The sequence below is a fragment of the Genypterus blacodes genome, unplaced genomic scaffold (assembly GCF_046128005.1).
Source record: "Genypterus blacodes isolate CSIRO-AG114 ecotype Tasmania unplaced genomic scaffold, CSIRO-AGI_Gbla_v1 ptg000052l_1, whole genome shotgun sequence".
NCBI lineage: Eukaryota > Metazoa > Chordata > Actinopteri > Ophidiiformes > Ophidiidae > Genypterus > Genypterus blacodes.
The window spans coordinates 6,445,465-6,470,000 of record NW_027466864.1 but is presented as its reverse complement, the minus strand read 5'-3'; the positions used below and the strand labels follow the sequence as shown (position 1 = coordinate 6,470,000).

At 48.2% G+C, this 24,536-nt stretch overlaps 2 protein-coding genes across 3 annotated transcripts in view; both read left to right on the top strand.

Annotated features, from left to right (window-relative positions):
- agmo (alkylglycerol monooxygenase) overlaps positions 1-4,616 on the top strand; it is a 41,074-nt gene extending 36,458 nt beyond the window's left edge. The window contains exons 13-14 of the mRNA XM_076150263.1: positions 3,545-3,650; positions 4,018-4,616. Of these exons, the coding sequence (XP_076006378.1) occupies positions 3,545-3,619 (75 nt within the window). The 3' untranslated portion in view covers positions 3,620-3,650; positions 4,018-4,616. The remainder of the gene's footprint in view (positions 1-3,544; positions 3,651-4,017) is intronic.
- Positions 4,617-11,775: 7,159 nt separating this feature from the next.
- Positions 11,776-24,536, top strand: part of dgkb (diacylglycerol kinase, beta) — a 50,452-nt gene continuing 37,691 nt past the window's right edge. The window contains exons 1-9 of one of the 2 annotated variants that reach the window (XM_076150593.1): positions 11,776-11,893; positions 11,997-12,327; positions 12,617-12,696; positions 13,212-13,302; positions 14,947-15,072; positions 19,138-19,214; positions 20,394-20,541; positions 21,712-21,849; positions 23,900-23,949. In XM_076150593.1, coding sequence (XP_076006708.1) covers positions 14,979-15,072; positions 19,138-19,214; positions 20,394-20,541; positions 21,712-21,849; positions 23,900-23,949 — 507 coding nt within the window. In that variant the 5' untranslated portion in view covers positions 11,776-11,893; positions 11,997-12,327; positions 12,617-12,696; positions 13,212-13,302; positions 14,947-14,978. The remainder of the gene's footprint in view (positions 11,894-11,996; positions 12,328-12,616; positions 12,697-13,211; positions 13,303-14,946; positions 15,073-19,137; positions 19,215-20,393; positions 20,542-21,711; positions 21,850-23,899; positions 23,950-24,536) is intronic. The other variant, XM_076150594.1, reaches the window with a different exon arrangement.

The following is a 24,536-nucleotide window of genomic DNA, read 5'->3' as shown; positions in this document are numbered from 1 at the left end:
ACAAACAATACAGACATGATGCAATAGAATGGAGTATGAAAACATCTGCATCCATCGCCCATGTGCCCTGGAGCAAGGCACTTAGATCTATAAGTGTTTGAGTGGAGCCTGAAGTGTCTTGAAGGCTGCAGATGAAGAGGATTTATTTTAAATAGTTTTCTGTGACATGATGTTGAACAAAGCAGCAGAGTGAAGTGTGTGTGTGTGTGTGTGTGAGAGAGTGTGTGTGTGGAGCTGCTGAGGTCTCCACTCTGAGCTGGTGCTGCTTATTTGTAGACGATCAAACCCGCTTCCTTCCACGATGTAATCTGTCCCACATGGATTTCCTACAGAGTCCATTAAAATGAAACGTAGCCTGGCGAATGGGGAGCGATGGGAGAGCAGGAGGAGGAGGAGGAGGAGGAGGAAGGCCATGCTCTCCCTCTGCCGTCTGTGATAGAGAGCTTCTGCCAAGTCTGAGTTCAGATGAATCGACACCAGGAGGCTCCATGCTCCTGTGCTCCTCCATCTGCTCCTCCTCCTGCTGGGATCCAAGCCGTTAGCTCCTCAAACTCCAGCCTGAGCTCCTACGTTACCCACAAACCCCAGTGAGGTTCAACCTGATGGAGGTGCTCACTGTTGCCATGGAAACATCTGTAAACGCAGTGTGGTTCCAGGCTGGACTCTGATGGGCGACTGTTTCACACCAAACACAGACGAGGTGACTGAATGATGTTTGTTTACTTTTCCACAAACATCAGATCAGAAGTCGACATGCAGCAGCTTCCCATGATGTCGTCGCTCCCTGGGAATGATTGATCTTCAGATCCTCCGGCCGGTCTTTGTTTCTCCTGGATCGTCCGGCACCACGAACAAGAGAGAGACGACCAGCTGGAGGTTCAACATGACATCATCTTCTACTAAGAGCACCAAGCCAGAGAGCTGAGTGAAGGAGCTGAGGCTGAGTGAAGGGGCTGAGGCTGAGTGACGGAGGTGAAGCTGAGTGAAGGTGCTGAGGCTGAGTGAAGGGGCTGAGGCTGAGTGAAGGAGCTGAGGCTGAATGATGGAGCTGAGGCTGAATGATGGAGCTGAGGCTGAGTGAAGGGGCTGAGGCTGAGTGAAGGGGCTGAGGCTGAGTGAAGGAGCTGAAGCTGAGTGGAGGGGCTGCAGGCTGAGTGAAGGATCTGAGGCTGAGTGAAGGAGGTGCAGGCTGAGTGAAGGGGCTGAGGCTGAGTGAAGGAGTTGCAGGCTGAGTGAAGGGGCTGAGGCTGAGTGAAGGAGCTGCAGGTTGAGTAAAGGAGCTGAAGCTGAGTGAAGGGGCTGAGGCTGAGTGAAGGGGCTGAGGCTGAGTGAAGGAGCTGCAGGCTGAGTGAAGGAGCTGCAGGTTGAGTGAAGGGGCTGAGGCTGAGTGAAGGAGCTGCAGGTTGAGTGAAGGGGCTGAGGCTGAGTGAAGGGGCTGAGGCTGAGTGAAGGAGCTGAGGCTGAGTGAAGTTTGGAGCTTGATGTCTGGACTGTGTGGTGAGAAGTAAAGCGACAGGATTCTGCTCCCAGAGCCAGAGACTCTGGAAAAACAGCCCCGGTCTTCTTCTCCTCGTTTTAAGTCGTAGATCCTCTTCTTTTCCTCTTGTCTTCTTTTTTACAACTTTCATTGTTTGACTTTTATCGTCTCTGCAGGAGGTTTCAGTCAGAGCAGGTAGAGGGAGGAGGAGGAGGAGGATACCCCATCTGTCTCTCTCTCCCTCTCTGCCTGTTCTCTTTTCTCACTCTCCCTCTCTGCCTCTCGCTCTCTCTCTCGCTCTCTCTCTCTCTCTCTCTCTCTCTCTCCCTCTCTGTTTCTCTCTCTGTCTCTCTTTCCGTCTCGATCTCTTTCTCTCTCTCTCTGCGTCTCTTTTTTCTCTCTCTCCCTCTCGCTCTCTCTCTTCCTCTCAGAGGAAAACAGCTGCCTGGTCCAGAAAGCTCCGTAGCTTTTTTCCCATCAGCCTCTCTGGCCTGTGATGGACAGCGGTCTGGTCTTGGCTGGAGTTGTGAGCTCGGATGCAGTTTATGGGCCAGAACGCAGAGCGAGGGCGGAGGGGTCGGCCCCGTTTCTGGCAGAGCCCCCTCCGCCCCCCCTCGTCCTGAATAGCCCGCTCCCCTGTGGCGTTGACCCGTCGACCTGGACGTGAGAGCATTGGGGGAGAAGGCCTGACCTTTGACCTTTGGGAGCCTCACTTTCTGCAGCATCCTGAGACCGTTTGGATCCTAATGGTCCCACTGTTTGCTTTCCATTAGGGATTCACTTTCAGTGTTTGTCTTTGCGGTTGCCGTGGTAATTGATACCTGTCTCACTCTCACGCGTCTCAAACACCTTTAGCATGTCAGATTTGACACTTTGAGCTCAAGCAGGCCGGAACTGATCTGCTGCTTTAATACCTCCACCAAGGCCCTGCAAGTCCTCTGATTTGTCTCTGTATCACATCAGGCCAGATGTTTACTGTTATGACATGGAAATCAAATCTGACATCATCCACTTTTGGATCTGTGTCCATAATTATTAACAACATGTTTAAACTCAGCGTCTGAGTCCCTCACACACACACACACACACACACACACACAAACACACACACACACACACACACACACACACACACACACACACACACACACACACACACACACACACACACACACACACACACACACACACGCGCGCGCACACACACACACAGACTCTGTTAATGAAACACCTGCTCCATCTCATGTTGAATCAATACGTGGATCTGAACTAAAGTGACCTTCATCATCATCATCATCATCATCATCAGAATTTACATGTTTGAATTAAAGAAAAAAGCATAAGTGTGTGTGTGTGGTTGTGTGCGTGTGTGCGTGTGTGTGGTTGTGTATCTTTGGTGCTCAGTCAGAGTTAAAGTGGGCGACTTCATTGTGTTCCATTGTGCGGTTGAACACAAAGGGACCTGACAGGTGAGATCTAAAGTACACAAGGACATTTTAATGGTTTCCTGCTCCAAGTGTCTGAAACTAAAAGCAAAGACTGTGTGTGTGTGTGTGTGTGTGTGTGTGTGTGTGTGTGTGTGTGTTCAGTCAGCGTTAAACTCCATCAGCTTACAGAGGATGGATACGTGTGTGTGTGACATTATGGGCACTCAATGTATAATTAATGTGTAGAAATATGCAAAGATAAACACGTCAGTACAGTGAAATGAAGCAGCAGTGTGTGTGTGTGTGTGTGTGTGTGTGGTTTGAGTTCTTCCTTCTTCTCCACCTGTTGAAGTTTGTCACATCAGAGAGGGAAGCACAGATTTACAGCCTGCAGGTCTTTGGAGGAGGCATTCATGCATTTCTTAGGCATGTTTGTCGTCTTCCAGCGCTCACATGTTTGTTTCTGACTCATAATCAAACCTCTTCTGACCAGCAGACGCTGACCTCTTACCTCTAATCACATCACTCTTCATCCTCACGTTGCTGCTGTCCCATATAAATCCTCTCTGAGTCGCCTGCAGCCACATTCTGCTCCGTGCACGCCGGTCCTGACCTGTCTGTCCTGTCTGTCCTTGTCCAGGCCTTTGTCTCCCTCTCTCTGCTGTACTGGGCTCTGCACAGCATCGCTCAGCTGAGGAAGAAGAAGGCTGAGTGAGCTTCACCTGCTGCTGCCGCCTCACTGACGGGTGAAAGTTTGAACTCTTCCTGTCAGAGTTGTGGAGTTTTCTGGATGATTCCTTCATGGAGAAACTCTATGATGCATTTATCTGAACTAGCATAACTGATATGACCTCATACCCAATAAGAAGCATTCCTAACTGAGCATATGCTACACTGTCTCATACATTTCTTTGCCTTAATTTCCTTAATGATACCTCTGAAGCAGCTTTGTTTACACCCAAACATGTACATCCTGTTGTTCTTTGCTCATGTTGCACAACACTGTACCGTATATTTCCATGTATTGTTGCCATAAACACACTCTGACTCTGATGTGACTGCTCCGGCCTCTGTTGCTTCCTTGTAAACACATGTTTCACTCCACTCATGTAGGTGGAATTGACTCAGTGGCGGTTGTGAAGCGGCTCATGATTCACACGGCTCCGTCTCCCAGCCTGCAGATGTTGTGTGGGAGTGAGGAACAGCAGATGGTGCTGTGATCGCCCACCAGCTCCACAATCAGCCTCAGTCAGACTGGATCTACATGTGAGATCTGAGCCGAGCAGATTAATTAATACATTTAGAAAAACAATCCCTAGGTAGTGTAAATGTATCAGACGGGGGGATGAAGAGTAAAGATGTTTGTTCCTGCATCAGAGACGTCAGGAGGAGCGTCTGCACTCAGGAGAAGAGTCTGATCTCATGACGTCGTTACAAAAGGAGCTGAAACTGTATTTATCTTTCAGAAAGCTCTTATTTTACATCCAAAGCTAAACCTGATATTCACATATTTAACCCTTTGAGGTCATCCATTGTGACTGATGCCTGCAACGATCTGCTACTGAGCTCAGCCTGTCACTTAGCAACAAACACAACATATCGTTTTCTAACAGGACTTTGAGTTTTAATCTAACGCAGTCGATGTCAGACATCTATTAGATTTCCATGAGTGAGTTAAAGTTGCTAAATAAATTAATAATAATGAAAATCTTTGCATTTTGTAATGTAAGTTTGGACATTTGTAGATTTCATCAAGCTTTTCCTCGTAAAGTTAGAGCTATTATACATCTAAACATTCTAATGTGCCTGGGGGGCGTGGCCATAGTCATGAAGCCCCTCCCCCACAATGACAGAGTGAATCCTCCACTAGCGACAGAGAGACGTGCATGAAAATGAATCTTTAAATCCAGGTCATCCATATCTACTGTATGTTTATGGTGTTCAATGCTGTTCTATGCTGCTCCCTTGTGGTGGTGCTGTTCTACGCTTACACATGAGGCCTCGCTCCGTTTGGCACGGCGCCACATGTCGCTAATCATCCCGTGGGTCTGTTGGCGACAAACACAAGCTGTGGTGAAGCTAAACGCTCGACTTTCGTCACGCGTTAGCAGCTTTGTTATTATGAAGTTGAATGTGTGTTGCGCTTTTTCAGTCGCAGTTTATGCAAAACGTAAATATGTGTGTTAATATGCATGCCTCATTATGAAAGCATCCATTTACACGGAATGACTTAATGGTTGTAGATGTGTGAAGAAGCATGTGTGTGAATATTCATGATATGTAGATGTAGTGTGTGTGTGTGTGTGTGGGGGGATATTAACAGGTCTGCAGATGGGCTTACGTACATTTGTGCAGAAACAGTGGAGGTGTGTGGCCTAAAAATAAGAAGCACATGCGCACACACATATACACTCTCTCTCACACACACACACACCCACTCTCTCGCACACACACACACACACACATACACTCTCTCTCTCACACACACACATACACACACACATACACTCTCTCACACACACACACACATATACACTCTCTCTCTCACACACACACATACACACACACATACACTCTCTCACACACACACACACACATACACTCTCTCTCACACACACACACACATACACTCACTCCCTCTCTCTCACACACACACACACACACACACATATACACTCTCTCTCTCACACACACACATACACACACACATACACTCTCTCACACACACACACACACATACACTCTCTCTCACACACACACACACACATATACACTCTCTCTCACACACACACATACACACACATATACACTCTCTCACACACACACACACACACACATACACTCTCTCTCACACACACACACACACACATACACTCTCTCTCTCACACACACACATACACACACATACTCTCTCTCTCACACACATACACTCTCTCACACACACACACACATACACTCACTCCCACTCTCACACACACACACACACTCTCACACACACTTTCTCACATAAATGGCTGAACAGATGCAGATCCCATACGTTGTGTCTATAGATGGAGCTGCTGTGGCTCTATAAGAAATGAGACCTTCAGCATTCATACACACACACACACAGACGCTTCTATACATTTAACAGAGGAAATGAAAAAGCTCTCCTGTTTGTCGCGGTGTTGACATCACGGCCGTGTATAAATACCACACTTTGACACGTCGTATATCACTGCGATCCTCTGCTTTGACTCACGCCGCTGTGACCAACAGGATGACAACTTTACTGCACATCGTGTTTGAGGACTGGATTTGTTGCTGCGCTGAAGTTCAGCACGGAGAAAAGTGATGAGAAACCAAGATAAAGAAGAAGATTTACAAGATCTGTGGAGGACAGCTTGACCTCAGCGTCATCTGAGCCGACGTCACAGCTGCATTAAGGCTGACTAAGTCTCCAGGAGACGAGAATGAAAAGGAGGAGATGGAGTTGCGATTGTTCTTGCCAGACACGTTCCTCCATCGCACACAAAGCCGGCGAGGGGCTTTGAGTTCCGAGCATAAAGGCGCCGACAGTTTCTGACTCTGTGGTTGCCTGGTGACGGTGAATAGAAGCTTCCAGGATTCCTGCTGAATCAAAGCAGATGATGCCTTCAGGCTCATAGAAACAAGACTGAAGAGGCTGAAGGTGCATTTAAGGCCTGATGACCTCAAACCTTACATCAGGCCTGTAAATGACCTGTATACACACAACCACCGAGGCCTGAATCAGTTCCCTCTAGATGTGTGTGTGTATGTGTGTGTGTGTGTGTGTGTGTGTGTGTGTGTTTCGGTCCTGAATTAAAAGTATTACTCTCCCTGCACACATGTTTGTGTTACGTAGTGAGAAAGCACAAAATAGTTTTTATGAATGGCAGAAATTGGGTTTTAATTTTTTTTACTGTGCATTTCCATCAATCAAACACAAATCAAAGTAAACACGGATCTGACCTGTACGTATACGGAAGCAGAACTATGACTCTTAAGAATTTCACAATCTGTCTCTTCTCTCTTCTTGTATTTTGGTGATGTTGTGATGTAATGAAATTTGTTCTTGTTCAGCCTTGGTGGATGTATGAGCGCCTGGTGCCGTATCATTTCTATATTAAACTGCAGCTACAAAGAGTCTGTGGGTGGTTTAACAAGGAGGAAAATGAAGTTACAGCATGAGGTCTTTGGCTTTGTGTTGGCGAGGAGTCGCAGCTTTATCCACAGTCCATTGATCGTATGACAAATGTAAAGCCCGACCTGTGATTTAGCCAGAATGTTCTTTGGCCAGGATTAACAAAAGCGTCTCGTCGGTGCAGCGCTCATATTTTCTCCGCCGCTGAAAGATGCGTCGGGTCGTCGAGCTCCATCAGCCAAGTGGACGACAAGCTGACGTATTGATTCCCGTGCAGAAGGATTCATGGGCTTCACCTTTACATGCGAGCGTTCTAATAGGCGGCGAGAGAGAGACTCCCGCCCGGGGTCTCGCTTAATGGAACGAGGAGACGTTGCTCAAGGAAGTCGCGATCGATGAGGCTGTCAATGAGAATTAGATCCCACAGGGGCGCCGCGGTGGAGAAGGGAAACAAACCGCCGCCCCTTTGGTGCATGGCGGCTTTAACAGCGGCTTGTTAACACGCCGTGAATCACGGAGCCCCGACGCCACATCGGGTTTGCATTGATCGCAGTATTTCATTAGAAATCAGGCGTCAGGAGCAGAAGGTTTGCATGCGTGAGTGTTTGTCTCTTTATGAACACGTTAAACCCTGAGAGGAACATGTCCAAGTATGTCTGGTTCAACTGAGCTCAGTCTGGCAGTCAGTGCTGCATATAATACATCGTGTTTACACGTGGTAATGATCGCAGGACTGTCAAATAAACTGAAGGATTGCGTGAATGTAAACGCAGTGACTGAGGTTTGGGAAGACGGAAAAGAAGAGACAAGAATATGAAGGTCAGGGTAAGGAACAATTCTAGAAAAGACGAGACGAGACAACAAAGACAACGCAAGAAACGACAATGAGAGTTAAGACAAGGACAAGATGACAGAAGGCAAAGCCAGAGAAGACAAGAGAGGACAAAGTCAGAGAAGACAAAAGAGGACAAAGGTAGGGAAGGCAAGAGAGGACAAAGGTAGAGAAGACGAGAGAGGACAAAGGTAGGGAAGGCAAGAGAGGACAAAGGTAGAGAAGACGAGAGAGGACAAAGGTAGGGAAGGCAAGAGAGGACAAAGGTAGGGAAGATGAGAAGACAAAGCCAGAGAAGACAGGAGTAAAGAAGACAAGAGAGGACAAAGGTGGAGAGACCGGACCACAGAATCAGATTGTTTTTTCCACGGTTCCTCTAAGCGTCCAATCTTTCCTTCACATTTTTCCGCATCACTCCTTCGTTTTTCCCGTTTCGTCCTCATGCAGCAGATGGGAAAACGAGCAAATGAGATTTTCTCGCTGGAGGCCACAGAATGTTCCAGTGACTCATGTAGTGATAATAGTTCACTGCTCTGCACCAACTGTCTGCACGGGGTCCCTGTGCCGCCACACACACACACACACACTCATTACGTCTCTCTGTGTGTGTGTGTGTGTGTGTGTGTGACCTGCTGTAGTGCTCTGTGCTGATCAATAAACCAGATGGTGCTTGGAGCCCACAGGCTGAGTCCATCTCCACCATGAGGAGACTCCAGCCACCAAGGGGACGTGTTCAGCAGACACATGGTTCGGGCGGAGAAAAGAGCCACTCACACACACACAAACTCACACACACTCTCTCACACAAACACTCACACACTCACACACTCACACACTGACTCAAATACACTCCAAGATCCAATCCAAGATATTGATTACAAATTGTAGCTCATAAAGTGCAGAAATAAATGAACAAATCCTTCAATCAAGTGTGCAGATGGAATTCTATTTTTTAAAAAGTTCAAATCTCATTATAGACATATTATGTAACAATCGTTGTCCATGTAAATATAAAGTGCTGCCATGTTGCTGCCAGTCTGGGTCTCAAGTCAAGACCGAGTCACATCTAAAGTCTTAACTTGGTCCTAATGAGCTCCGTGTACCGAATGATTGATCAGGATCATTCTGATCACTCTTTAAATGTATTGATTTGTATCATCTGGGACTTTAAACTTCACTGTAACAGTGTAGTGAATAAAAAGCTAATTAGTTTTTTCAATTTTGATTCTAGAAATAAAAAATGTCCAAGAATTCAGAGCAAACACAGTAAAATCTACAAAAGAGAGAAAAAAGGAAAATATATAAATAAAAATGAGACAGAAAGAATCCTTCATGTCATTCTCCAAAACTCTTCTTCTTACACTCTTATGATGTTTTTTGATGAAGTCTCTAACATATCTTTGTCTTTTCCTTGTTTGAGCAGGAGGAGAAACTCAGTGTTAAAAAGGTGAAATGCTCCTTTATGAGTTGTCAGGCTCAGCTGGTTGTTACCTGGCAGGCGTCGTCCGGAGGCCCGGGGTCAGCCGGTGGAGCCGCTGTGGCTCTTACGCAACACAGCGGCGGCGTCCTGAGCTCACACTGGCTGCTATATTTAGCTCCCAAAGCCCAGAGCTCAGGTGGAGACCATGCTGTCAGCGCTATACAGAGCAGAGGCACGACGCTCTACGGCTCACAGAGCAGAGGCACGGGGCTCTACGGCTCACAGAGCAGAGCAGAGCAGCGTTTGGTCCAGTCCACACATGTATGAGACGTGTGGACTCTTGCTTCATGCTGGAGCAGCTTGGAGTTGGAGGCTTCTTCTTCTTCTTCTTCTTCTTCTCTCACAGGCAGCAGGAAGGAGCTGACCGATCAAAGGTGGAGGATCAATTACCCTCTGAACCCCAAACCCCCTCATTGAAGCAGCGGCTCCATGTTGAGGAGACACGGTGATGGTTTGAGGAGGAGGAGGAGGAGGAGAGAGACGCAGGAGTCTGATCTGCTTCAATGTTTCAGCTTTCAAGATGAACAAAGACAGAAAACACAAGAAGAACTCAGAGTTTATTCTGAATAATAAATGTCAGGTGTGAACGTCTCTCTGCAGCTCTAGCTCCTCTCCCTCCTCTCCTCTCCTCTCTCTGCAGCTCTAGCTCCTCTCTCTCCTCTCCTCTCCTCTCCTCTCCTCTCCTCTCCTCTCTCTGCAGCTCTAGCTCCTCTCCCTCCTCTCCTCTCCTCTCCTCTCTCTGCAGCTCTAGCTCCTCTCTCTCCTCTCCTCTCCTCTCTCTGCAGCTCTTGCTCCTCTCTCAAACCTCAAATCGAGAGTATTCCTCAGATCTGATCATTTCTCTCTGACACCTCAGCTTCACACCATGAGGCTTCAGTTCTTCACTTCTGTCTCACGTTTTCAACTAAAATGGATGAAAAGTTTCAACTGTTTTGGTGAGAAAGTGTCTTTAGTTAGTGCATAGGATCAAAGTGACGGACATCTTCAGTCTGTTGTCTTATGTCCCGGTCCATGTCTGTGATCAGGCTGGACTCTGTGTCCTCTGTCTGTCCACCGACCACAGGACGCCTCCTGATGACGCACGGCTGCTTCCCTGAGCTCTGATTGGCTCTCCTCACATCTCTCATCTTACGGATGATTGACGTGCCTCTTTGCTCTCTACACACCCACACACACACACACACAGACACACACACACTCTGTCCATCAGTCCTTCCTGCTGTCTGGGTTCGTTCTGAGTCAGATTTCTTCCTGCATTGTTAGAATCTCACAAAAACGTCCAAATTGCGTAGAAGAGGACATTTATTCCTTTGGTTTGTCCGTGTCGCTCACACAGGTGCAGTAAACGATGGTACACTTGGTTCCACGTCACAAACGAGGCCTGCTGATCCACACAGGACGTCTCTGGGTTCAGCCTGTTTCCTGTTTGTCCCCACACGTCTCCGTATATTGACATGAGAGATGAATGTGTCCAATTCCTCTACAGGTCGATACGTGTCGGTGGGAAAAATTGGAATCTGTTCCCTCTGCGTTTAATTTGACCGATCGCTTATTGAACGAAGGAGCCCGGAGTCGCCATGGATCAACAGGGCGAGTGAAAGATGGCGGTGCGAGGTCACGCCACCCGCCTGTGAGTCGCTGGCAGGCGGGCGCACGTGACGGACGATGACACGTGTGAACTCCCACATGCCTCCAGGCTGCTTCAGACCGCTCCCAGGTTATTGGCACGCTGGTCAGACGCCCACACACACACACACACACGCGCGCACACACACACACACACACACACACACACACACAAAGTATCTTGGTAATTGATGGCCGATCTTTGATGTAACTCGTTGCCATGTGGGCGGCGACCTTGTGTGAAGACGAAGGTTTGTCTCGTTCCAAGAAGCCTGCAAAGGTTGAATGTAAAGACGCGTATTCACTGAAGAACAGGAAGTACAGCAAGTACACACAGGAGACATTTACTCCTCTGGGTTTGCAGTTTAAAGGCGACTTATTTTCCAGCTCTCTGATTGGTCAGAGCTCTTACTTGACACCGTCTCGATTTTACTTCCAAACCCTCCCCCCCTCCCCCCGGTGCATGGGGGTGAGACGTAACCAGGCGAGCTCTTACTCTCTGCTCCTCAGGCTGAACGGCCAATCACATGAAGCTCACCCCATGTGTCTCAGATCGCTATGGCAACATGGCCGCATTGTGCTGCTAAGTGTTTACGAGGACTAACGAGGACTTCTAAGCTCGCTGACCACTGACGGGACCAAACAAGAGCAATGAAGCCGTCAGCTGTGACTCAGCTGTGACTCAGTGGTCACAAAATTCTAAATCCCAATAAAGACGCACAAGATGTTCCTCCTTGTTTGAGATGTTCCTCCTTGTTTGAGATGTTCCTCCTTGTTTTTAGATGTTCCTCCCTGTTCCTCCTTGTTCCTCCTTGTTCTGCTGCAGAACAGTGGAGCTGTTTGCTTCTGATGGGAGATAGATCGACTCCACCTGTTGGTGGCGCTGTGACTTCGACAGCTATATTCGGTCAGTCAGACATGTTTGAGGACGTGTTAGAGGACGTTTCGTGCTTCTTGTTCCCTTATTGATTTCCCCCTGATGTGAATATGTATCGATTTGTTTTTGCCAGTATTGATCCAGCAGCTGCGAGGCCCTTAAAGGAACAAACTCCGCCGAGTTTGTTCTTCTTCTTCTTCTTCTGCTGCTCTTCCTCAATACCGCGATGGTTCTGGGCACCGGAAACACCCATTCGAGCGGCGCGAGCGTCTCATGCGCGCGCGCGTGTGTCAGTGTGTGTGTGTGGTTAAATGTCACCGCTGCTCTGGTGAACACTGATGCAGCGGAAGAGAGAAGAAGAAGAGAGGAAGAGTCTCTCGTTGTGTCGTCTGAGGAGTTTGGGCTTTAATCTGAGCAGTGATGACGTCAGACCAGCAGCTCGTGCACAGAGCTGGAGTCATGAAGTAGGTTTGGTTTTAGTGTTGGTCGTGATGAAGTGTTGGACCACTGATAAAACATATATATAAATAAATCCAACATTAAAGAGAATAAAGTCGAAATAAGTCAAAGAAAATTTTATGAGAATGAATTGTAATATTTTAAGAAGAAATACTTCGAATCTAGAATCATAATTTAATTCTCTCCTCTGCCTCCTTCCTCTCTGGCTCCTCTTATCTCCATCCCTCCCTGTCTCTTATCTTCCTCCCCCTCTGTCTCCATCTCCCTCCCTCCTTTTCCTCTTCCCCTCATCAGAGGATTTCCCACAGGTTGCCTGGCGTCTTGAATGCTAATGTGGCCAACGGATGCGTGCCGTGGCGGCTGTAGTAGAAACGGTGTGTGTGTGTGTGTGTGTGTGTGTGTGTGTGTGTGTGTGTGTGTGTGTGTGTGTGTGTGTGTGTGTGTGTGTGTGTGTGTGTGTGTGTGTGTGTGTGTGAGAGAGAGAGAGAGAGCAGGACCTCAGGCTTTTTAGGGGAAGGAGGGGAAGGTGAGGACGAGAGAGAGAGGAGGGGTGTGACCTGCTCTCTCGCCCTCTCTCCCTCCCCCCTTTCTCTCGCCCTCCACCCCCCTCTATCTCTCTCTCTCGCGCCCTTTCTCTCTCTCTCTCTCTCTCTCTCTCTCTCTCTCTCTCTCTGATCAGACTCTGCCAGAGAAAAACAAACGAGCGGAGCATCCTCCACATTCTCATACACTTGCACGCACACGGCTGCTGCTGTCACCGCTGCTCTGCCTCTCTCCCTCTCTCTCTCTCTCTCTCTCCCTCTTGCTCACACTCTCTCTCCCTCTCGCTCACACACACACTCTCTCCCTCTCTCTGTGTAATCACAAACACCCTCTCGTCTCTCTGCAGTTGCGCGGAGCGTCGGCTGGATGATGTGTGACTGAGGAGCCTGCGAGCGTCACCGTGTCATCTCGGCGGGTTTCCCTCCGGTCTGCAGCAGGTGAGCGGCATGTTGATCCCTTCTCCCATCATTCGCTGCAGCGCGGCGGCTCTGTAGGTTGTGATGTATAGCTCCTGTGTGTCGCAGCGGCCAGCGGCTCCCGGTGAGCCTCCTCACTGCACCACCGGAGGACAATGAAGCCCACAACATTGACACAGGTGCTGCTGTTTGCCTGCCGACTGTTGTGTAAGGATGCACCGCAGTTAGGATGGTGATGATAGTGCACACAGCAGGACACACACACACACACACGCACGCACACGCACGCACGCACACACACACACACACACATACACGAGCACCGTCTGAGGCTCACTGGGCTGGAATTTGATGCAATTACAAGGAGAAATAACAGGAATCTTCATTATCTGCTCCCTGATTTGTAGTTCAGTTTCTCTGGAGGAAGATCAAAGTTGGTGTGAGGGAGGTAGATTCCCACACACAAACACACACACACGCATACGCACATACGTACACACACACACACACACAGACACCCAGCGTGCCGACACAGCTGCACGGGCGGCTGCGTGTTGTGCTGAACGATGTTCTCTCTTTAAGATTAGTGGCGTGAATGCTGGCGTTAATAATTCACACGGGCTTTGTTTATGTTCTCATCTGTTCATCCAGGGGTTGTTTAAGGTTTAATGTGTTAACAAAGGACACACGCACACACACACACACACACACACACACACACACACACACACACACACACACACACTTCCATGCGCGCAGATACTTGTAAGGATATTGTGTTGCCGTTGATTGATCCTCACCTTAGGCTCATTCTGATTCATAGCTCTGATGGTCTGCAGGCTGAGGGTTCTCATGCTGGGCGGCGAGGCCCCACAATGGGACCGTGTGCTCGCAGCCGTTATCCACTCAGCATGAGGAATAGCAAACACACTGACCTACATAAAAACATGCAGTCACGTAACGGACAGACTTATAAATACGTCTGTACATGTGGTTAAACACACACACGCACACGCACAAACACGCACACACGCACAGACACACACACACACACACACGGACAGACACACACACACACACACAGGAACACACGCACACAGAAACACGCACACACACGCATCCCTGACTGGCACCGACACAAACATGCAGTTACACACACACACACACACACACACACACACCACACAAACAGGAGACTCATGTTAGACACATAAACACACTCACTGCTCACTGCTGCAATTCAACACAACATCCACCAGGGGGCGAACATCTGTGACTGCAGATGTTTACATATTCACATCACAATCAATCCATGTACAGTCTCAACATCTGGATCTGTAAGTGTAAACGTCTGCCTGCTGTTTCCTCACCGCTCACTCCTGTCCAGCAGGGGGCGCCATTCAACACAAGTAAGCCAATCATAAAGCTGCATTTATGAATATTGGCAAACTTGCCCTCTGCTCACCTACAGAAAGAACAGTGTTCCTGTGTGTGGTGCTGATGTTGATGTTTTGAAGTGTTGACTCCTCCTGCTGGGTGTCAGATGTGATGATGTCATCAGCCATCGGGGTCTCGGCAACACGCTGAGCTCTTGTCCCGTGAATGGGACTGTGTGTGTGTGTGTGTGTGTGTGAGCTGATGTGTGTGTTCCTTCCTGGTTTGCAGAGAGCGGGGTTCTGGTGTGTGATGCCCGACGGATGGACAGAAGAGGCTTGAACATAATGAGCAGCCAGGAGAAATGGGTCACACTGACCCCGGCCGAGTTCGCCCTCTTACAGGAGTACACACAGTGTGAGTACTGCTGTGTGTGTGTGTGTGTGTGTGTGTGTGTGTGTGTGTGTGTGTGTGTGTGTGTGTGTGTGTGTGTGTGTGTGTGTGTGTGTGTGTGTGTGTGTGTGTGTGTGTGTGTGTGTGTGTGTGCGCCGTCTGTCTGGGGTGGTTTCAGTTTTGATGTCATATCAATTTGTGAGCGATTACATGAGTCAACGTCATTTCAGTGATTGATGACTTGTTACAGACTGAGTCTAACAGGAGCTCAGCACAGACCTGCTGTCTGAAGGAGCTTTGATCTTCTCCTGGGCTTATTTGTTGTATATTTCCCTTGTAGAAGTTTAGTATTTGTAAAGCTTTGGAAGTTTCAGATCTTTGGCGTCTTCTTGCTGCCGTTGGCTTGTGAGGCTTGCAGTTCCCGCTCGGTCCACACGAGGGTGTAGTTTGCTGTCTTTTTCAGTCTTGGAACGCTAGATGATGCTCGATCATGTATACAAAGAAGGGAAGATCCAGAGGTCTCAGAGCAGCTCCAGAGGCTCTGAGGGTTCCTGAGGGAGGGGCCCCATCTGTCACACAGTCCATTATGTATCTGGAATGAGTTTGGTGCCAGCGCACGTATACACGCGTGACCAAATCCAACATCATGTCATCATCATCTGTTTCATTCCAAGAACTAAATCCTCACAATCCAAATGATTTCTCTCAAAGTATTTAAGAGGGAAAAGTGAGACGTTAAAGGAAAGGACACTAAACTGCACGGCTCCTTGTTTCACTCCGCTGCTCTGGTTTCCAATCAGAAAGGTGTGTGTGAGATTAAAGCTCCTGCCATTGCCCTTGACCAAGGCATCATCAGCCCTGGAGTTTCCATGCTGAGTCTCATAATTAGGACTCAGCGCTCAATGCAAACTCCCTGTGGAGTTTAACAACGCGGAACTCCCAAGGTTCCTGTAGTCAAACGTTCAAACATAAACACACACACACACACACATTCTCTGCTGTGCACTGATAGCATCACACACTAGGCTTAACCATAACAGCAGTGTGTGTGTGTGTGTGTGTGTGTGTGTGTGTGTGTGTGTGTGTGTGTGTGTGTGTGTGTGTGTGTGTGAGCTGATTCACTGCAGTGTGAAACTTCAACTCATGAAAACGTTTATTTCTGATCCTGTGAGTGTTTTGCTCATTTAGCCTGAAAAGCTGCTGGAGCGTTTAATCTGTCAGGGGAGGGGGGGCAGGAGAGGGGGGGCATCGGGCATCAGGCATCAGGCCTCAGGGCTTCAGGCCCCGGGGCTCGGCCTGCGTGATTCATCCTCCACCCGGCTCTCCTGCTGTGCCCGGGGGGCCTGCAGTTTACCGACATGTGAAGACGTTTGTTCGTCCCATATGGGAGCGCAGACGGAGAAGATGGAGAGCTGCAGGCCAGCCGCTGAGACTAAGGCTTTAGATCAAATATGGACATGTAGAGTTGTAAGTGTCCGACGCTCTCCCTGTTCCTCTCTGGGCCTGGTCGCTCTGCTTGCTGCCCTCTCTACCTCGTCGCTCTCCCTGGTCCTCTGTGTGTGTGCGTCCGTCTTCACTTGAATGTATTTAAGAGCTAATTTCACATCTCAGAGACATAAATAATAGATGCTCTGTGCCCAGGAGCTCTATCAGCGGTCGCTCACTGGGTAATGATGACATCTCCGGGCGCTCTGCCTCTCTTAAGCAGAAGCCATTATGGTGACAATGTCGGGCTTTTATTGTCGCTCTGCAAACGTCTGGATTAGTTTTCAGATGGTGAAGACATCAAGCAGGGGTTTGTTGACATAGATGAGCAGACGTTCCCAGAGCGGCTGGATAGAGGCTCAGGTCCTTCACTCCTGCATTGCTCTGCCCCCGCAGGGTTAATACTGCAGTACTGATGAAGGAAACGCTTTGAATCCATGGATTGGTAAATATTCATGCTTTAGATCAATGTCCAAAACGATCCTATTGAAACAAGCAAACCAGGCTGAGAGGCAACTTTTTACCCAACATGCACCACAACCCAGAACCATGAAGGGGAAACGGGAGGGTTTCTGGTCATTTTCTCTCAATTCTATTCTGTAATATAATCCTCTCCTCTCCTTCTCCTCTCCTCTCCCCTCCTCTCCTTCTCCCCTCCTCTCCTCCTCTCCTCTCCTCTCCTCTCCTCTTCTTCCCCTCCTCTCCTCTCCTTCCCCTCCTCTCCTCTCCTCTCCTCTCCTCTCCCCTCCCCTCTCACCCTCTATGGCTCCCCTCTTCCTCGTTACACACTTTCATAACACTTTTATGGCCGCTGGCGCCTGAGCTCTGATTCACTGCAATTTGAATTTCTCTTTATTTGATGTAATTGCTGCTGTGTGTGGCTCTGCAGAGGGAGAAACCTTATACCAAGGCAATGTAGCGAGTGTGTGTGTGTGTGTGTGTGTGTGTGTGTGTGTGTGTGTGTGTGTGTGTGTGTGTGTGTGTCTGTGTGTGTCTGTGTGCGTGTGTGAGTCCTCCTAATTATTCCCCGTTACCCAAAGGTGACATGTAACCATCAGTGGAATCATCATCAGTCTGTGATGGTGCAGCGGCGCCAATAAAGGAAGGAGGCGATGGCAGGGAACGCTCGGTCCAATGGGAGACATTTGCCTCCGCTCCCTCGCTAAAAGGCGTCCTGGGTCATTTGAGAGCTCTGAAGTTTCACAGAGGCAATGACAGATCAGAAACTCATCATCCTGTGTTCATTTATACAAACAAGATGAAGGCACCGTTAAGATCTTCTTCTTCAGTTGTATCTTCTTGGTCTTCTTACGAGCTGTTAGGGCTTTTTGTGCTCATGAACTCGGTCCATCCAATGTGACCTCGCATCTGAGCCAGACTGTGACCTCGCCTCTGTGCCGTGCTTCAGGCAGCAGGCTGGAGTTAAACGTCGGTGCGAGGCGGAGACGCTGGGCGAGCAGAGACGCTGACTCAGAGCGTTTAGCGGCACTTTGAGACTTTGCTTGTAATGCGATGAAGGCAGTAAATCGACATTTTACAAACGTCATTTCTGCACCTTAATGTGATTGAAAATTGGCCCAAATCGAGTTACGTTTCCTCTGAGTAACAGACCTGGATTATTATGGGATGGTAAATGGATTTATTGCGGCGTGTAAACGTTTTAGTCACAGTTTGTCGCCTCTGCATACTGAGAGGACTGAGAGCCCGCAATGAAGCTGGGATGCTACTCAGCTGATTGACCTCAGCAAAGGCTTCTGATTCATTGACCGGCATCAGGCTTCGTCACCACGGCTACTAGGAACTCGTAAAAGTCACGACCTCCCACTTGGAAAGAACACGACAGAACGACAAGCGAAGGGAAAATGCATTTACCCAGACCTCACCGGGAAGCACTTTCTCTAATGTCAGTCAACATGGCAGCGCCTAGAGAGACTTTAAAGCTTCCAAACGTTGAAAGTTCCCCGGTTTATGTCTTTTTTCAATGGGGAAGCTTCTGTAGCAGAAGGACAAAGCCTCAGTCCTCTCCTGCGTTTTAACAGAGCAAGCAGAGCTGTTTCACGCGACTTCTGTAGGAGCCAAAGTGTGTTTGTTCTCCTTGCTTTGTGTGATTTCTGCTGCTAACAGAAAAAGTTTGAAGTGCTTGTGGTAAGAGAGGATTTTAACATGTTATAAAACTCTTTTAAGGCTTAAAGTATTTGCTGTTTCTTGAATATTGAAGGTGTAAGCTAGCAGGTGAGATGTAGCATAACAAAGTAAAATAGCATCACACTTCAACACGTCCGACCCAAAGCAGCAGCTTCCTCACTGATGTTCCAGCTCCTGAGCCTGTGGAAGGGGGACAGGCAGGAAGTGAGACATCAATGCAGCCAAAACATGAAACAAAGCCGCACAAATTTTCTGAAACATAATTTAAAAAGCAGCCAACACAGAAAAGAGTTCAAAGGAGAGAAACAGAGAGAGAGAAGCGAAACTGCTCAGAGTGAAGCTAACTGACAAAGCACAAAATAAAGTTGCAGGGAATGAGAAGTTGACCTGCAAGGACAGAAGGTTCCTCCTCAGTGACTTGTCCTCCATGTCCTCTATGTCCTCCATGTCCTCCCTCAGATTCCACCAAGAAGCTGAAGGACGTGCTGCAGGAGTTCCACGGCGACGGTGTGTTGGCCAAATACAACCCGGAGGAGGTACGAACACGCGTCGGTCTCTACACTTAACACAATGCAACTTTGACTTGTTTGACTTGTTTGACTTGTTTCTAGTCTTTAATTTCTTGATGAGGCGTCTGAAGCAGAGTCTGAAACGACGGCTGCTCTTTGTTTTGGGTCAGATTTTGCTTCTCTTTGCTGTCTAACTCATTGCAGAGACGCTTTAAGGTGGAACCTCCTGTGCTTGATGCTTTGGTTTGGTTTGGTTTGGTTCTTTCAACTTTACTCTTTATTCGCTGTGAAAGCTAAAAAATAAAGACACCAAACATTGAGTTAAGAAGTCGACAGTAAACGTTGAGGTTTTGAAAGATGCAGATTTCTCAAATTCCTTCTCGATAACTGAGAACCTTAAATGATTGATCTGGAGCCTGATCACCCTAAACACGCTCCGGTCACTTTACACGTATGTTGTGGGAAGTTTGCATAATCTGAGTAAAGAGTTGCATCATGAGTAAGAGTGGATGTGTTTGTCTCTGTGGTGCTGCCTGGTGCAGAAGCAGGAGATCCTCAGCCAGGTAACAGATCCTCTCTTCTCTCTGTCGTCTCTGTCCTTAACGTGTCTGAGGTCTCTGATGTGTGTGAGTATTGTGTACATGTCTGTGTGTGTCTTCCTCCTCTTGGTGGTGTTGTCTGTGTGGTTAAGCCTCAGCTGGAGTGACAGAATCTCCTACACGGGCTCAGTGAAATACGTCTAATCCATGAAATGACGCCATGATGAGTTCAGATTTAATTCTCTTGTTGTGCCGCTTCCCTTTTCCATTAGCACAGCTGCAGTGCACAGCAAAGTCAAACTGCCAAAAACGTCCTCAGCCTGCAGGGAGCTTAGACGCCTCTGTTATCTGACTGATCCTGACAAGTGATGAAACGCAGAGCCCAAATAATAATAATAAGAACCCCAGAGCGTGGAGCTTGGAGGAGCAGCAATAAAAGGACGAGAGTAGAAACTGTTTGTGTTTAGATTCTGGACGCCCACGTCCCAGACAACACTTCAGGTGTTACTGTTATTATTAAGTGCAGGAATCTGTCACGTAAATGCTGCAGCGTTTACTAAGTCTCTGTGGGAAACTGCAGGTCAACAATGGAGCCAACTCACGTGTGTGTGTGTGTGTGTGTGTGTGTGTGTGTGTGTGTGTGTGCGTGTGCGCGTGTGTGTTGCAGGAGATCGACTTTGATGGTTTCAAGGTCTTCATGCAGACGTTCTTGGAGAGCCAGCTCCCCGAGGAGTTCTGTCAACACCTCTTCTTGTCGTTTAGCAACAAGGGACCCAAACCGAGTCCCTCGTCCTCGGACAAACCGCGAGTCTCTGGTGAGTGTCGACGCCTAACAAACCGTCACAGTGTGTACAACATGACGGCATGACGTAGGAACCGTGAGCGGAGGAATCCCAACCCGGGGAACACGCACACTGAACATGAAGTGCTTATAAATGTGGCCTGAAAGTGTTTACTGCTGCAGTGAGACGAGTCTGAGCAGGACAGACTCAACAGTCACAAGGGACGAGTGTGAGCAGGACAGACTCAAGGGACGAGTGTGAGCAGGACAGACTCAAGTGTCACAAGAGAAAGTACTCAAGGTGAAGACGAGTGGAGTCTTAAGTTTCAGGGAATGTTTACGCTTAGGAAGGTAGGAAGGGAGGAAGGGAGGAATGAAGGATGGAAGGAAGGAAGGGAGGGAGGGAGGGATTAGGACATACAGAGAGAGACAGAGAGAGAGGGAGGGACAGAGAGAGAGAGAGAGACAAAGAGAGAGAGACACAGAAAGACACAGAAAGAGAGAGAGAGAAACTTCAGAAACACAGTAATACTCATTGTAAGCACAGTATTAGCTGTTTTCTGTTCCTCATCTTGTCTTCGTGGTTGGTGTCTTGATGTCTTCGTGGTTGGTGTCTTGGTGTCTTGGTGTCTTGGTGTCTTGGTGTCTTGGTGTCAGGACGGCTGCCATCTCTTCCAGCTCCGTCTCCCTGGTGGAGCTGCCAGCCTTGTTTGGCTTCAGTCTTTGTTTGTTTACAGCATTCATGCTAATATCTCCGTTTCCTGTGGTAATGACTCATCGATGTTACACAGAGCGCCGTTAGATCCTGTCTGTCTGATCTGATGATGATGTCACTGAGCTGAGTTTGAATGTCCACATGTTACACTGCTGCTGATAAGTCCTGAGCCCAGACGTGTAACAGTCGATGATGCAGCAGAACAAACTTCCAACTGGGCTCACTTGACAACAATGCATGTAGGCGTGAGATGCTTCACACACACACACCCACACACACACACACACACACACTGGCCTTTGGCAGGAGGGTAAAATTAGATTATAGATATCAGCTGATCGATCTGCAGAGGAACTGGACCCTGGGCCTCCATTCAGCCGTGTGTCTGTTTGACTGATGTCAGGTATCCTAAAGCGGCAGGGGGGTCAAGCTGACATTAGAGGGGTTGTGGAGGATGTGTTGACCTTTCATCTGCGTCCCCCCCTGCAGGGTTGAAGCTGATCAAAGGCAACTCCACCCCTCTGAAGGCGCCCGCACTGTCCAGGCCTCTCCACACGGTGCAGCTGAAGGACATCGTGTGTTACCTCTCGCTGCTGGAGGGCGGCCGGCCCGAGGACAAGCTGGAGTGTGAGTGTGTGTGAGTGTGTGGACCGCCTGTCCTCAGTGTCTGAAGTCCAGAGGGGAAATACAAAGTTGACATAGTTCTTGGCACTCAGCACTGCATACGATACAACAGGTATCGTCAGTGAAGGTTTTTCAGAGTCATCCTCGTTTCTCTTCCGATCCGTTCTATGAAGCTCTATCTCTGGCTAAGGGGAGCTTCATGTGCTAACAGCGCCACTCAGTGGACAGGTGGGGTTGTGGTTCATTTCAGATAACCTGGAAGTCCCCTTTAGCATCAGAAACAGGTTTACCTGGCACTGGGTCCATTCAGGCTTTAGTAGCCGGATGTCGTGTTCAGATACTGAGATCACCTTCATAGAAAGTGTGAACGCGGCTTTAGGTTTTTGTTCTATGACGATTCCATTCTTCTTCTTTCTAATTTGCCGTCTCTGCTCATTCGCGTCGTTCTGATCTTCTCCCTCTCTGCTGTGTTTGGGTCTCACGCGCGCTGGTTCTATCGTAACATCATTACAGTGATCACATTACTAATTCACAAGGTTACGTATCTTAATTGGGCGAGACTTTTTTCTCTGCGTTGCTGTAATTCTCATCCATCTGCTGCATTATTGAGCAGAGGAGCTCATTAAGCACGCCAACGACTGAATAATTTAGCAGATGCCGCCCGGTGCGAGCACATCATGGATCTGAGTGTGTGATGGTTTGTAATGCTCCTCTTCCTCCTCCGTGGTGCTCACAGCTTCGGTAGATGTTCTTTTAGTGGTAAAGGGCGCCCTCTGCTGGCGTGATGGAGAACTGCAGTGAGTGAGCAGGAAAGGAAGCGTGGATAGAATCTGTGTGCCTTTAAAAGTTTAACACGTCTCAGTCAGCAACACTTCAAACTTCTCTCTGTGGACTTTAAGTTATTTTGGTGAAAATAAATAATAATATAATAATCTGTACTGGGAACAAAACATCTCACGCCCCTTGTTCACTTTAAGAGGCTTAGAAATGAGAGAAAACTTCTTTAAATTATAGTTTTTAACCCCCAATAGATAAAGAACTAGATATTTGAGATTTAAATTAAATGTTTCTGTTAAATGTTCAATGTTAATGTTCTGTTAAAATGAGCTGATGTCTTCTCATTGGTATCTAAGGACGACAATGAGTTAGATTCAAAGTAAACGATTTACAAAGATGTCTTACAAAGTTCAAAGATTCTTACAATATGTCTTACAATTTGTTTATGTTGTGGGCTGTGTGTGTGTGTGTGTGTGTGTGTGTGTGTGTGTGTGTGTGTGTGTGTGTGTGTGTGTGTGTGTGTGTCAGTTTTAGAACCTTCAGCTCATTTCCTGGTCATTTGCTCCAAACCCCTGAATGGGCCTGAACCCAAACATGTACTTACAGGAGAAAAGGCTGAAACTGGGACTTTAAAAACATAAACACAAGTGTACCAGAGTTTCCCATCATGCCTCCTCACAAAGCGTCGCCTATTTGAGGCCACGTTTGGTCGCCACAAACGCCTCCGAGTGCCGTCGTTAACCCTCCAGCCGCCACCGGGCCCCGACATCGCTTCCCGCTTCCCCTCGCCTCAGAGGGACACACTTCATCAGGAAGCCGCCAATTAACTCCTCGTTTAGTGGCCACCTGACGTCAGCCCCCCGATGATGTCACCTCCCGGCCTCTCCTGCTGCAGGAGGAGGTCAGGCTAAGTATAGAGGCGCGTATGGAAATGAGCAGCAGCCGGGTCGTGCCACCGCCACCGCCGTCGCTGCTGCTGTTGTTGTTATTGTTGTTGTCGTTGCTGTCACGACTCTGATGGAGCGGCAGTGTTTATGCGTCACCGTGTCATTAAGGACGAGCCTATCACGGTGGTGTCTGTTTCCATGGCGACGTGTTTGAGTGGTATAAGGGGGGGGGGAGTTGATGTTGCAGCGTTGAGATGCCTGCAGCTGCTGTTTGATTGCATTGGAGAAGACGGATCAAAGGGCTTTAGTGAGCGGCCATTATTCACTTTAGAGGCTAAAGAGAAGCAAGCGTCTGTTTATGGATTAACGCTCTGTTTTTATCTCCACAGTCATGTTTCGTCTCTACGACACAGACGGGAACGGCTCTTTGGACAGCTCGGTAAATATTTGCAAAAACAAAGTCTGAATCCACAAATATATAAACATGTGACACACACAGGAGTGAGACGCTACACTGCGGACAGATCAGACACTGTTAGGAGTGTGTTGATGGATTTAAAATAACCTTTAGTCCAATAGGAGGGATGTGATTGATGAATTGATTGAGTAAAGAGTCTGAGTAAGCACAGAAATCAAACATGACCTTATTCTGAAAAGCTCCACCACCATGAGTCCTCAGACAAACAGACCCTGAGTGTGAACCTGGGAGCCTGCAGCACCGTCAGACACACTGAGGGTAGTTGACAGTGGAGTGTTGACATGCTGACGATGCCTCATTTTGGTCATAAGCTGCTAACCTATGACTGATACACACTCTAACATGGCAGTGGTGGTGATTGTGAGTCGGTCTGCCACTAGATAATAATGTCACACACACACACACACACACACACACACACACACACACACACACACACACCCCTCTAACCCCCCCACTCCTAAAAAAGCAAACATTGTAATTAAAGCATCAGCCTTGGGAACGCTTCCCACACTGCCTTTGTTTAGCGGCGTGCAGGAGAGTGACAC